This window comes from Homarus americanus, unplaced genomic scaffold (assembly GCF_018991925.1).
Source record: "Homarus americanus isolate GMGI-L3 unplaced genomic scaffold, GMGI_Hamer_2.0 scaffold27231, whole genome shotgun sequence".
Lineage (NCBI taxonomy): Eukaryota > Metazoa > Arthropoda > Malacostraca > Decapoda > Nephropidae > Homarus > Homarus americanus.
Genome location: NW_024718545.1, coordinates 3,585,142 through 3,600,010, shown reverse-complemented (window position 1 = coordinate 3,600,010; position 14,869 = coordinate 3,585,142). Strand labels below are relative to the sequence as shown.

Below are 14,869 nucleotides of genomic sequence, written 5' to 3'. Positions count from 1 at the left end.
AACTAATATACTTAACTGAAATACATAAAATAGATTATCATTGTTATTAATTTCCTTATTTTCATTATATTTATTATCATTGTGGTTGTTATCATCATCATCATCATCATTATCATCATCCTCTCAAGATATACACACAATCACTCCCTTCGTGTGATAAGAATTCTGATATTTTCGAGACAGTGAAAGTGGTCGCTGGCTGATGGTGGTGGTGGTGGTGGTGAAACAACGCACAAAACTGGTCGCTGGGAAGTGTTCGTTGCTCAAGTAGGAAAACTCGACCTGGGTGAAGTTGTGTTGATTTTCCTGATTCTTTTTTAGTGTTTTTTATTTTGTTGTTCACGGATGTTGGTTGTGTAAAAAAAAAACAGATAATACATTTGTTGCTTACCTGTCAATTAAGGTAACTATAGTAATTTACCTGATAATGAAAAATACCAGGTAGGTGGTTTTATCGAGGTTAGAGCTGGTAATTTGCATATCATTGTTGAGTGTCGCGCCGTGACGAACACACAAGGGCCTTCATGATCCAGTGCCACCCAGTGACCCGTGTGCCAGGGAGGGAGTGACACCTACGAGGTCACGGGATTCCCCTTACCATCACCACCTCATGACCTGGTATGACCTATTAAGTAATACAAGAGGTCATTCATCCCTCTACCTGTTATCTTAAAGGTCACGCGAATCCTTTCACCTCATGACCTGATATGACCTATTAAATTTCTTCTGAATTAACTATCTTTTAAACTAGATCCCTGGGAGATCAGGTCATGTACTAGTTCATTGCGTTATGTGCCTCAGGTGTGGTGCACAGAGGTAATAAATGACCTCTTTCATAACTCACCTGTTGGAGTACATGACGGGCACTATTTTATCACCTGGTTTAATGTCAGGTAATTGTGCCCACAGGTGTTCACTTTCCCTCCTTGTGTGCCTCAGGTGATAGAGGTCACCGGACGCAGGTAAGTCACCGTGACCCATTCAGGTGTAGGGACCAGTGCCAACTCTCTCCTCAGAATGAACAAGTAGAATGTAGATGGTAGTTGTAGTAACACCCCTCCCTCTTTATCTACTTCCTTCCCCTCCCCTTCCTCCTCATCTCCCCCTCCTCTTCCTCCTCATCTCCCCTCCTCTTTCCCCCCCCCTCCCCACCCTCCCTCCCCTCCTCCTCCTTCTTTCTCTTCCCCCCCCTCCCACCCCTCCCTCCCTCCTCCTCTTCTTCCTCTTCCCCCAGCTCCACTACTCCACCTCTTCCTCCTCTCCTCCCCACCTCCTCATCTCCCCTTTCCTCTTCCCCACCTCCTCCTCCCACCTCCTCTTCCCCACCTCCTCCTCCTCTTCCCCACCACCTCCTCCTCTCCCCCCCTCCTCCCCTTCCTCTTCCTCCTCCATACACCTGGACAAGGAGGTCAGGAGAATCACTCGTCCATAGCCACTACAAGTCTCCCGTGCGGCTCACCTGTCCGACACGTTTCCAAGGCTAAAGGAAATGTTGATATTATGTGTCCTACAGGTGCTGATATGTGGCTACGTGTCCTCTAGGTGTTGATATGTGGCTACGTGTACGACAGGTGTTGATATTACGTGTCCGACAGGTGTTGATATTGCGTGTCCTACAGGTGTTGTTATTACTTGTCCTACAGGTGTTGTTATTACGTGTCCTACAGGTGTTGATATTACGTGTCCGACAGGTGTTGATATTGCGTGTGCTACAGGTGTTGTTATTACGTGTCCTACAGGTGTTGTTATTACATGTCCTACAGGTGTTGTTATTACGTGTCCTACAGGTGTTGTTATTACGTGTCCTACAGGTGTTGTTATTACGTGTACTACAGGTGTTGTTATTACGTGTCCTACAGGTGTTGTTATTACATGTCCTACAGGTGTTGTTATTACATGTCCTACAGGTGTTGTTATTACATGTCCTACAGGTGTTGATATTGCGTGTCCTACAGGTGTTGTTATTACGTGTACTACAGGTGTTGTTATTACGTGTACTACAGGTGTTGTTATTACGTGTACTACAGGTGTTGTTGTGCATGTCCTACAGGTGTGCATGTCCGACAGGTGCTGATATTGCGTGTCCTACAGGTGTTGTTATTACTTGTCCTACAGGTGTTGTTATTACGTGTCCTACAGGTGTTGATATTACGTGTACTACAGGTGTTGTTATTACGTGTCCTACAGGTGTTGTTATTACATGTACTACAGGTGTTGTTATTACGTGTCCTACAGGTGTTGTTATTACATGTCCTACAGGTGTTGTTATTACGTGTCCTACAGGTGTTGATATTACGTGTCCTACAGGTGTTGTTATTACGTGTCCTACAGGTGTTGTTATTACGTGTCCTACAGGTGTTGTTATTACATGTCCTACAGGTGTTGTTATTACGTGTGCTACAGGTGTTGTTATTACGTGTCCTACAGGTGTTGTTATTACGTGTCCTACAGGTGTTGTTATTACGTGTACTACAGGTGTCCTACTAATCTAATATAATTATTTCTGATTTACATCAATTAAGAAAATCTTTAGTTTATTTTTAAGTAATTAACAAAAAGGGAATTGGTGAAAGAAAACGAGTGAAAAATGAAAGAAAATGAAAAATGAAAACAAAACAAAGATGGAATGAAAGAAAACCAACAATAAATGAAAGAAAACAAGGAATGAAACAAAATTAGGACATTAACAAAACAATAATACTAAAAATTTATTTATAATTCACATCTATATAATGAAAATAGATATATTAATAAACAAGATACCTGAATATTGACATGACACAAATATACAATTAATTATACCGCATATATAAGTTTTTAATATAATGCTATATATAGATTAATTATATACTGTATAAGAAATAATATAAAACCTTTCTATACTCTTATAAAGGATCAGATCCCTTTGTTATATCAGGGTTATGGTGTTCAATCCATTTTGTCTCTATTTTGTACTCTATAAAACAAAAGAATCACGCTAGATGTTTTGCTTGGGTTTTTTAAAGATCGAAAAATCATAGTGACTTGTATGTTAAACGAGGCTATTATCCTTGAACTAGGTAATAAACGAAGTCACTCTCCTTAAACATTATTGGAGATTTCACTCGTTATTGACACAGGTTTAATTATATACTAAACATATAAATGATTGAGATAACAAGGTTTATTTTACTTAATAATTTGTAAAACTTCCCAAGAAATTGTTGCTGTGATTTTAGCTGTGAGAAAGATATTGTGTTCTGTTGTAACCTGAGTGAGTGTTGCCTGAGTGAGTGTTGCCTGAGTGTGTGTTGCCTGAGTGTGTGTTGCCTGAGTGAGTGTTGCCTGAGTGAGTGTTGCCTGAGTGAGTGTTGCCTGGGTGTGTGTTGCCTGAGTGTGTGTTGCCTGAGTGTGTGTTGCCTGAGTGTGTGTTGCCTGAGTGTGTGTTGCCTGAGTGAGTGTTGCCTGAGTGAGTGTTGCCTGAGTGTGTGTTGCCTGAGTGTGTGTGTTGCCTGAGTGAGTGTTGCACAGAGTGTGTGTTGCCTGAGTGTGTGTTGCCTGGGTAGTGTTGCCTGAGTGTGTGTGCTGGTGTGTGTTGCCTGAGTGTGTGTTACTGGGCAGGTGTGGCTCTGTCTTTAGGGTTAGGGAGGGCCCTATTAGGATTCAGGGGCCCTAATAGGATTGGGGCCCTATTAGGATTGGGGCCCTAATAGGATTGGGGCCTATTGATTGGGGCCTATTAGGATTGGGGCCTATTAGGATTGGGGCCTATTAGGATTGGGGCCTGTTAGGAATGGGGCCCTGTGGGGATTGGGGCCTAATAGGATTGGGGCCTGACCCAGGAATGGGGCCTATTAAGTTAGGGCCTATTAGGATTTGGGCCTATTAGGATTGAAGGGCCTAATGGGATTGGGGCCTCAATGGGTTTGGGCCTAATAGGATTTGGGCCTATTAAGTTTGGGCCTATTGGGATTGGGGCCTATTAGGATTGGGGCCTAGTAATGGGATTGGAGCCATTAGGATTGGGGCCTATTAGGATTGGGGCCTATTAGGATTGGGCCTGTGGTTGGGGCCTATTAGGATTTGGGCCTATTAGGATTGGGGCCTATTAGGATTGGGGCCTATTAGGATTGGGGCCTATTAGGATTGGGGCCTATTAGAACTAGGATCAATTAGAACTAGCACCTATCAAGACTGAGGCCCTACCTGACCGTACACCCTCCTGCATAACAGTAAACAAACGCTATTATTTAACAGAATAATCTTCATAATTACTATTCTTATTCTATGTTTATTCTATCATATTTTCTTATATTTAATACTCTACATTTATCATTTTATCAATTAACGTAACTTTGTAAATTCTATTCACAAAACTAAGTAAATATTCGTTTATTTTCGTTAAGTAACTCATTAAACTCATTTAAATTTCTAGACATTGAAAAATAGATTTCTTATATCAGCATACGATTAATGTCTTCAATGTCTTATAAATAATATAATTGAAATGTCTTACGTGTTATAGCAATTTCAATTTTCACGACAACTTTCAAATAGTGACTTTGTGTTCTCACGGTCTGACACGTATTCATTTGTTTCTTACGTTTATATTCCAACAATACCTTAATGCCTATTTTTTCACTCTGTAAATTCTAAGACAATTATATTCTGCTATATTCTTCTTCTTCTTCTTCTCCATACCTTCGTTCATCAACTCTCTTCTTCCACTTCTCTGTTTATCTTCTCATCCTCTTCCATCCACTCTCCTCCCTGTCTCCTTCATTTACCAACCCTCGCTTCCCTTCCTCCTCCTTCTCATTCCTGGCGATATTTCAGCACCCACTCCTTCAGGTTCTGGATGCCCTGGACGATGGGGAGGCAGTGTTTATGGAGGAAGTCGTCAGAGAGATGGTGACTTGGGGACGGCAGATCATCCAGGGCTCTGAGGGCGCTGCAGCCATCGAAACAGACAAAGCAGAAGCGGGTAGTGAGCTCCTCGGCTGGTCGCAGGAAGGGGTGGGTGGACATGAGCTGAATGGAAAGAGAAGGCGACTTAGGTTAGTGTGTGTGTGTGTGTGTGTGTGTGTGTGTGTGTGTGTGTGTATGTGTGTGTGTGTGTGTGTGTGTGTGTGTGTGCGTCTTTATGAACACATCAGTACAGTACACTTATCTCAGGAACAACATATACATTTGTAAACATAAATAAAGACACGTTTTAAGCAAGTCAACAAATATTATCACCTCCTGACAGACATCACAACACACATGCAACACCACTCAACACATCTACCCAACATTACCAAAAGAAAGCACAAAGCAACACTTACAACACCCAACATTACTAACCACCATCCGTCGCCACTAGCCATACAACAGACACACCATCAGTACTATCACACTCCAGTACCCATCAGAACACACTGCCCATCGCCCATCACAACACAACACAACACACAGCTCCTGCAGTAGTAAACCCACGCCACCTACCGCCACGTCTGCCTCCTCCAGCATCGCCTGCGTCATGTGGTCCCCTGTGGTGAGGCCTCGAGCCCTCAGTCCTTCTCTCACCACCTCGAAGTCCGGGACGAAATAGTATCCTGCCTGGCTCCTGCAGCCGTCCACACCCACGCTGGCGAGTTCCCTGGGAGGGGGGTACAATTGGAACAGCCCAGTTAAGTACGGTTGGGTGTGGTCTGGCCACAGCTTCAAGAACACCCGCCTGTAGCCAGGTACTCACTTACTGACTCACTACTCAGCAGTCAGGATCAGTTCCGGCGGCGTTTCATGGCCGACTCCCTCCAGCAGTGAAGGTCACCACCAACAACATAAACATAATTGCTGTAGAAACAATGTCAACCATTGCCTCCGGAATTTAGTGCAGTAAAACTATTTACGAGAGCCGCTAGTTAAGTATTTGTTTTAGAAATAATTCCCAATATGAGTTGACAGACAAACACACTTAATATCATGGTAACCAGTAGAGCGAGGCAGAGAAAGTCTGGTGCGAGGTAAGGTGATTTACGCTTGTGAATTCTTATTTTATTTTTCCAGTATACGAACACTGTGCAGAGTGTACAATGAGAAGACGAAAGTGTCCCAAGGAGAGAGAGAGAGAGTCAATATAACACATAACATTTTGGCAATGTTTTTTATTTTAATATGTTGTGTGTGAACAGAGCTGCTGTCATGCTTAGCATTATTAAGAGAAAGTGTTTACCTAAATATCTTATTGTCATCTGGGGCATTATATATATAAAGGGCTATATTTGTTTGTTTGTTTTTGTTTGTTGGGTTGTTTGGCTGTTATATCTGGATACATTTTTTAAAATAGCTAAAATTAGCACCTGCCTTCCTAAAAGTGGAACTGGTAGCCCCCCCCACGTCTAAATTGGGAGAGGGAGCTGTTAGAGTAGTGGAAGGAGTGTAGCTGATAGTGTAGTGGAAGGAGTATAGCTGATGGTGTATAGTGGAAGGAGTATAGCTGATAGTGTAGTGGAAGGAGTATAGCTGATAGTGTAGTGTAGTGGAAGGAGTATAGCTGATAGTGTAGTGTAGTGGAAGGAGTGTAGCTGATAGTGTAGTGGAAGGAGTATAGCTGATAGTGTAGTGGAAGGAGTATAGCTGATAGTGTAGTGTAGTGGAAGGAGTGTAGCTGATAGTGTAGTGGAAGGAGTATAGCTGATAGTGTAGTGTAGTGGAGGCAGGGCCGGATTCAGGAGTGGGCAAAATGGGCAGCTGCCCTGGGGCCTCCACACATTACAATATTTTATTTATTTGTTTATGACTCCAGTCATGTCTCACTTGTGTGTGTGTGTGTGTTTGATGGGAATTTGTACACTATCAATAAATATACAGTTAATTAAAAAATTCTCAATGTTCTAATTTCCTCAATATAACTGCATATGGCTTCAAAATTCTCCAAAGAAGTGTTCATATTTCAAAATTTTCCCGGGGGGCTTACAGTGCCCCCCGGAACTCCCAGATGTTTAGGCTCGCTTCACTCGCCACCCCACCCTCTTGGGTAGTTATAATGAAGGGGGCCTCCACAAAGAGGCTGCCCATGGGCCTCCACAGGTGAGTGTAGCTGATAGTGTAGTCACCGACATAGGTTATGAACTGCCTTTTAAAAATACACTCAAGCAACTCCGGGCTCCCCAGCTAGTGTGTGTGTGTGTGTGTGTGTGTGTGTGTGTGTGTGTGTGTGTGTGTGTGTGTGTGTGTGTGTGTGTGTGTGTGTGTAGCATAAAACCATCAGAGCGTACAGTACCTATGGCAGTAGTCTCCCGCCGCTTGTAGTATTTTAGCGCAGTTGGTCATGTACTTGTCCAGCTCGTTACCGTTTTCTCTTAATGCCTGATAAAAATAGAAACAGGGGTAACTCTTTTATTTTGATTATGACTAAACTATGAATTTAATGTACAGTATAATAATGTTTAGGAGACGTGAATACCATATATTATGCATTGTGAAAATAAATGAGAATCCTAAGCATATATTCATCTCTTTACACGCCCACATGCCCACAAATCCACTCCACATCACGCCCACCTACTCACCCACACTTCCTCTCACCTTGGCTACACCATATTGCATAGGCGCCGGAGCACAGGAGTAGGTGTGGGAGGCGGCGTTTCTGACAGCTTCCAGGAGAGGGCGGAGGGAGGGTGGAAAGTGGGCGTAGCCGAGCCTCCACCCACCCGCTGACGCCCACTTACTGAAGCCGCTTATGAGGATGGTGCCTTCTGGGTAGTGCTGGAGGTGCAGGAAGAAGGGGCGGGTTAGGGGAGCTTCTCCAGACTAACTACTAAAAAAAATTATTTATTCAAGTATTTATGAGTCAATATTTTTCAATCTATGTTTGTCTTTATATATCAATTTATTATATTAATGGTTACCTAAATTTCTATGTTTTTGGTAAGAGCAAAAGGCATTTAGGCGACCATAAGTGATCTGTGAAGTGAAAGACACAGGATATTTGAATGTTTTATCATGTTTATTTAACTCCCCTCCCCCCAAAAAAAAAATACTAATAATAAAATGGTAAGCATATTTCCTCTAAAATCTGTTCAGTGTGCTAGAGTTTTTTCTGAAATGTTGAAAAACGTTGTGTGTGTTTGTGTGTGTGTGTGTGTGTGTGTAAACATCACTCACCATTGCCATAGAGGCGTGTTTCCTACTGAAGGTAAGGCGAGCGTAGATCTCGTCGCTCAGTACAATAATTCTTTGTTGCCGACACACCGAGCTGCCAGACGACAGAAGTTATTATTAAGGGGAAATGTATCCACAGTCATTCTGTCTGGCAGATTTTCTACAGGTAAATGACGAGTACAGTGACCATTAATTTACACAATACACACCTGAGGAACACCCAACGAGGGCATATACATTACACAGTTAACACCTGATAAATAGACTTTATCAAGGCCTTATTATACAAATTATATCATACACACGGCGCTTTCAACAACCAGGTGAAAGAATTAAAAAAATAACGAAAAATACGAGAAAACACACACACACACAGTTAAGGTTCACTCTTCACGTACAGTACAGACAAAGTAGCGAGAGACAAGGGCACAACACCTACCTGAGGGCGTCGAGCTCGTCGTCAGTGTAACAGGTGCCTGCTGGGGTGAGGGAAGACGAAGGTACTGAGTTAAGGTGTCATTCTCATCTATGTTATGAGTAAATAAATGTCTCTATACCTTGTTTGTCGATGAAAGAGTGTCCCAAGGAGGAAATATAGTCATTAAAATTTGGACCTATTAAAACAGGCACCCATTGGGACAGGGATCCATTAGGAGTTAAGCCCCTTAGAACGGGAACCCAATAGAAGGTGAAGAAATGTAATTAGTTACCATTTAATTCATACCTGTAATACTTCACTGTAACTTCTTATATGTGTACCTGTTATCTGATAATATACTCTCATATGTGACTCTTAACTACGACCAACACAAACACCTCCAGATATATCACGCGAAGACCCGTATTCACTGGTTGTCTTTTCAGGAGAGATGGTCTACCAAAATGTTATAAGACGCTGTGTGACTTACTCGGGTTGCCAGGGCTAGTGAGGACGAGGAGCTTCCAGCCATCGCCTCCCTGCCTGGCCGCCTCCTCCAGTGTCTCTGGCGCGAGTTTCCAACCTTTTGCCTGCTTCATCTCCAATACCCGCGGCTCCTTCCCTGCCAGGCGACACTGAGCCATATAGGTCGTCCACGTAGGTGCTGGCAGGAGGATATCTGAAGGAGGCAAATTAGGATATTATCTGCAGAAGCGTCTGTAGGTGATCTGTTTGTGGTAGCGTAAGGAGTTATTAAGGATGAGTTGTGGTGCCCTAAACGTCCTCACCTCCGTTGAAGGTGGCCATGACGAGGAAGATGAGCTCCTTGCTGCCGGGACCCACCGTGAAGTTGTCGCTACTCAAGCTGAGGTTGTCGTATCGGGCGTGGAACTTAACGAGCTCCTCACGCAGCTCGGGGATGCCTGCCGTAAGAGCAAATGTGTGTTAGAGGAAGGCATCCATATATTTTTCTTTCTGAGTTTACTAATTTTTGGGTGTGTACTGTCAAGCCTCAAATGACTGATGGATGTTTTTTCACTCATGAGGAATTTTTTTTTCCACTCTTTGGTGACTCTTGTTTCAACACCAAACCGGCAGGTAGCAGTACTCACCAACCATGGGCAGGTAATCGTGCACGTGGGCGTACTCCTGCACCGCCTTCGTCATACACTCAGGGATGGGGAAAGGCGACTGTCCGAAGGCGAAATGGTACACTTTCCGCCCAGACCTGATGAGCGCCTTGACCTGTAGTGGTGGAGGCTGGTCACTGATCATCAAGAGGACTATGTTATTTTGATAGTTACTAATCTAGTACAGTTTGTTGAGTAGCAGAACGATAGAAATAATGTAAGACATTTAGCTAAAGATTCATACATATATGTTGCATTTAATTTAGGTTATATTTAGATAAAGTAATATTTAATAGTTACCTGAATTATAAATAATTACTCCTGATTTATATATTACTCCTGCGCAAGTCTACGTTCCTTTATCAGCGGGCGCATTCTACCAGCTACCGTTGAATATCAAATGACCTACCATCGTCAGTTCCTTAACGATCGTGACCAGAGAAACACAACACTCAACACCTTCAGTAAACACCAGCGATCATGGAGGAGCTCACCAACCAAGCTCCACCATTAATTCCTGACCTCCATCCACATCAGCAAACCTTGAGTACCAGTTTATATTGTAGCATATCCTAACTTGATACTGTGTACGTAGTCTGATGTAATGATGTAATATAAACTCCGTTACTGTCACTTAAGGTAATCACTAGTTTCGAGTGTTTATGTAATTCATTTAACTTAATGTAAATATATCTTGCACTGATATCAACCAGCTCAGGACTGGGGGTGGGGGAGTGATCACTGGGTAATTTGTAACAGCCAGAGAAGTTATCCGATGTTACGTGACATTATGTGATCTACTCGGCTGTGTGTGTGTGTGTTGGGGGTCAGGGGTGTTACTGCAGTGGTCACACAAGTTCGTCTCTTCAGTCAATGTCCTTAATATTATACACACGATATAGTTGAGGCATAATTGAAGCGATTTTTATAGAACGTTTTGATAATACTCTAGGACACCTGACGATGGTTTTCTGTAGAAGTAACTTGTTCTTTACCTCAATAATATCCTAAATGTTATGGAGGAATTCCCACATTCTTGAATTATGTTTGGGTGATTCTCCTTGTTTTTGTTGTGAGAAAATTGTGTTCTGTCTGGTGATAAATGATCCCTTGTATAGTTTATACATGCTTAACTTATATTATGACTTTACTGAATTATTATTATTATTATTATTATTATTATTATTATTATTATTATTATTATTATTATTATTATTACCCGTATTAACACAGTTTGAATGATTCGCCATGTTTTAGATATTCTTGAGTTAAGAATCGAGTTTTATTAGCATAAATCATCTTAAAATAAAGAAAACACAGCATTTGTAATATTACTTTGATATCCTGAAGTTATATCAACAGTGCCGGATTTAGACCTGTGGAGGCCCATGGGCAGCCTCTTTGTGGAGGCCCCCCTCATTATAACTACCCAAGAGGGTGGGGTGGCGAGTGAAGCGAGCCTAAACATCTGGGAGTTCCGGGGGGCACTGTAAGCCCCCTGGGAAAATTTTGAAATTTGAACACTTCTTTGGAGAATTTTGAAGCCATATGCAGTTATATTGAGGAAATTAGAACACAGCCCCCTGATGGCATTCGTAATGGAAGTGATAATTTTTTTTTTTTTAAATCTCAATTTCGTTATTCCATGTAGTTCATTTTTAATCAATATATGTTTGTGGAGTTCTAAATATATTATTAGCAACACAAACAATAGCATTCATTAAAAATATTCGGTTCATAGGAAAACCAGGTATTCATGAATTTCAAGGAGTAGCTAGCCTAATTTCTATCACGCTTTTTGCTGAACATAGTTTTACGTGATGGAATAGATAAACATGAATTTTAAAGAATGAAAATAAAAATAATCCAAATGAATAAACAACTAAATAAAATATTGTAATATGTGGAGGCCCCCAGATTGTGGAGGCCCCTGGGCAGCTGCCCACTTTGCCCACTCCTGAATCCGGCCCTGTATATCAAACTTACCTGTTCGTTGAAGGCGAGATTAGAGGCTGCTGAAGAGTTAGCGAGGTCTGGCCTTACAAGACCCTTCAGTGTAGCGTTTTCTTTCATCTCGTCTCAGTGTGGAAGAAAACGGAGGGTCGCTGTGGAGGCATAAACGACTCTTAGTATGTGCTGTAGTGTATAGTCATCAACGCCCAGTGTTGGGTGGGTGACTTTATCGGGAAGTCATCATAATGTACAATAACATACAGCATAGAAAGGAATATAAACAAAAGTAAACACATATCATACAGTACATATTAGAACTCGGAGGAAAACAAACAACGATAAGTGTAAATATTGTACTGTAGTTAATTAGATATTACCGATGCGTAAACAAACATCTTTATTGTAGTTAGATATTTGTAAACAGTCTGTCTTTATCATCAGTGCTAAAAGGGTCCATAGAACATCTGAGAAGAAGAAAATAGACGTTCTCTCTCTCTCTCTCTCTCTCTCTCTCTCTCTCTCTCTCTCTCTCTCTCTCTCTCTCAGATGAATGGCCGGAACACCTGGTTGGCTACAGTGGGTAAACTTATGACCGCCAGTTTGTGTCAGCAACAGAAGTGCCAACTTATATCTGGCATCCCTTCAGTATTTCATCGGGGGGGAAGAGGAAAGGGGATAGGGAAGGAGGAAAGTGGGAAGGAGTTAGGAGGGAGGAACAGTGGGAGGGATAGGGAGGAGGGGAGGAGAAAAGAATGGGACGAGGAAAGGGGACAAGGATGATAGAGTAAAGGGAAGAGAAAATGTGTGAAAATGGAGGAGAGGATGATGGGGAGATGGAGAGCGAAAGGGAAAGAGAGGAAGGGGAGTTAAAGAAGAAGAAAATGGAAAGGAAGGGGAGGAGGAAATGGGGGATTGACATAGAGAAGAACTGAGAGGTGAAGAGAAATAACACTTATCTATTACCATCACTATGTAACCTGAAATGTACCTAATTTATACTGGATAATTATTTAATATATCTTATAAATTTATTGCTTTCATAAACCCCCCCCCCCTTGTCAACACACACACACACACACACACACACACACACACACCATAGGTTTACATGGCAGTATTAACAGTGTTGTGGAAGAGGGGGAGTGGGGTTAGGGGGTAGGGAGGGAAGAGGGGGTAGGGTGAGAGATGAGATATATAACATAAGGGAGACATGAAAAGTTTCGTACAATATAATAGTTTAGGGTGTATGTAAATGAGTCATGTATGTAAAAGAGTCATGTATGTAAAAGAGTCATGTATGTAAAAGAGTCATGTATGTAAATGAGTCATGTATGTAAATGAGTCATGTATGTAAATGAGTCATGTTGTAAATGAGTCATGTATGTAAATGAGTCATGTATGTAAATGAGTCATGTATGTAAATGAGTCATGTATGTAAATGAGTCATGTATGTAAATGAGTCATGTATGTAAATGAGTCATGTATGTAAAAGTCATGTTTGTAAATGAGTCATGTATGTAAATGAGTCATGTATGTAAATGAGTCATGTATGTAAATGAGTCATGTATGTAAATGAGTCATGTGTGTAAATGAGTCATGTATGTAAATGAGTCATGTTTGTAAATGAGTCATGTATGTAAATGAGTCATGTATGTAAATGAGTCATGTATGTAAATGAGTCATGTATGTAAATGAGAGTCATGTATGTAAATGAGTCATGTACTCGTATGTAAAAGTTATGGTCCTTTATTGGTGTCCTCGTATAGGTTGGTGGAGGTTGAGTGGTGGAGGATGAGTGGTGGAGGATGAGTGGTGGAGGATGAGTGGTGGAGGATGAGTGGTGGAGGATGAGTGGTGGAGGATGAGTGGTGGAGAATGAGTGGTGGAGGATGAGTGGTGGAGGATGGTGATGGAGGATGAGTGGTGGAGGATGAGTGGAGTGGTGGAGGATGAGTGGTGGAGGATGAGTGGTGGAGGATGAGTGGTGGAGGATGGTGTGGAGGATGAGTGGTGGAGGGGATGGAGTGGTGGTGGGCTGAGTGGTGGGGGTTGAGTGGTGGAGGATGAGTGGTGGAGGATGAGTGGTGGGGGTTGAGTGGTGGAGGATGAATGGTGGAGGATGAGTGGTGGAGGATGAGTGGTGGGGGTTGAATGGTGGAGGGCGAGTGGTGGTGCTGGGTTGAATGGACAGTATAGAGATAGTCAGAACAGCTTGGAGAGAACAGGAGAAGACTCAGTAAAGAACATTTTGAGAATAAGTAGAGGTGAGGGTCAGGCTCTTATCTCACTCTGAGACTTGGACCTATTAAGGAGTCGTAGATACTGTTAATAATGTTTACTTCTCTTCTTCCCTGCGTATTAATAATGAGACTACAAACATCAACAGTTTATAGGCGAAATATGGCAACTATTTTTTTCGAGATAATATGGCAACTTTTTTTTGAGATAATATGGCAACTTTTTTTTCGAGATAATATGGCAACTTTTAATAGGGCCAATATGACAACTTTTTATAGAGACAATATTCCAATTTCTTATTAACCAAATATAGAGACAATTCTATGCCAATTAAAAGATAAATTTTCCTAAAGCGTCTAAGATGTAATTATTCCCCGAATGACTCAATAATTAGTACTGTTGTGAGTTCAGTCCTAAAACTCACAAAAACGAATGAAAACTCATAAAAAACGACATACTCCATCAAAACGCACGACAATGTATAAATTATTAGTCAACCAAAAAATAAAACACTTGGACTCGCCCTCATAAAATTCTTCCCTATTACACGCATGATTAACCTAACCAACAGACACCTCATGGATAAACCTTAGTACACAAATAGGTCATAGGGTCGAAAAATATCCATCATAAATGTGTATTATCCTGCCGTCCTGTCATCAAAAAATACGACTTTATTTCCAACAAGACTCACCTCCAGGTTAGATAGATCTCTCACAAGTCTGGTGTTGAACGTCTGAAGTGCCACAGTACCAAGTTACGACTGGCTGGTACTCTATGATCAATGCGGGGACTCGGAAACCTGCGCGGGGAGGTCAGGCGCATCCTTTTGTTGTCATCTGATCAGCTGTTGTGTTGTTTTGATATTGTAATTTATTGATTTTATTTTTTTACTATATCCTGACGTCACAATAGTGTAGATAAATATTTAAACAACTGAATTGTTATTTTCTTGAGAGACGTAGAGTGAGGGGCGATATTCCAATGAAGGTGCTTAAGTGGA

The 14,869-nt window shown here is 41.8% G+C and overlaps 1 protein-coding gene across 2 annotated transcripts; it reads right to left on the bottom strand.

Annotated features, from left to right (window-relative positions):
• Positions 1–4,075: 4,075 nt before the first annotated feature.
• On the bottom strand, positions 4,076–14,647 carry LOC121859749 (aspartate aminotransferase-like). Of its 2 annotated transcripts, none has more exons than XM_042356735.1 (11): positions 14,561–14,647; positions 11,662–11,780; positions 9,658–9,790; positions 9,334–9,468; positions 9,036–9,224; positions 8,567–8,606; positions 8,131–8,221; positions 7,552–7,731; positions 7,247–7,332; positions 5,467–5,620; positions 4,076–5,010 (listed from the first exon to the last, which is right to left on the bottom strand). In XM_042356735.1, exons 2-11 carry the CDS (start codon positions 11,746–11,748, stop codon positions 4,795–4,797), a joined length of 1,311 nt encoding a protein of 436 aa, XP_042212669.1. In that variant the 5' UTR covers positions 11,749–11,780; positions 14,561–14,647; the 3' UTR covers positions 4,076–4,794. The 2 variants fall into 2 exon arrangements, with proteins under 2 accessions (XP_042212669.1, XP_042212670.1); XM_042356736.1 differs by having other exon boundaries at positions 8,567–8,603.
• Positions 14,648–14,869: the final 222 nt, after the last annotated feature.

Excerpts from the sequence above, each read along its gene's own strand:
- LOC121859749 (XM_042356735.1), bottom strand. The coding sequence starts at position 11,748 with ATGAAAGAAAACGCTACACTGAAGGGTCTTGTAAGGCCAGACCTCGCT. Across the intron at positions 9,225-9,333 it reads CATGGCCACCTTCAACGGAG|ATATCCTCCTGCCAGCACCT; the intron begins GTGAGGACGTTT and ends TGCCTCCTTCAG. Across the intron at positions 7,732-8,130 it reads AACACGCCTCTATGGCAATG|CACTACCCAGAAGGCACCAT; the intron begins GTGAGTGATGTT and ends CTGCACCTCCAG.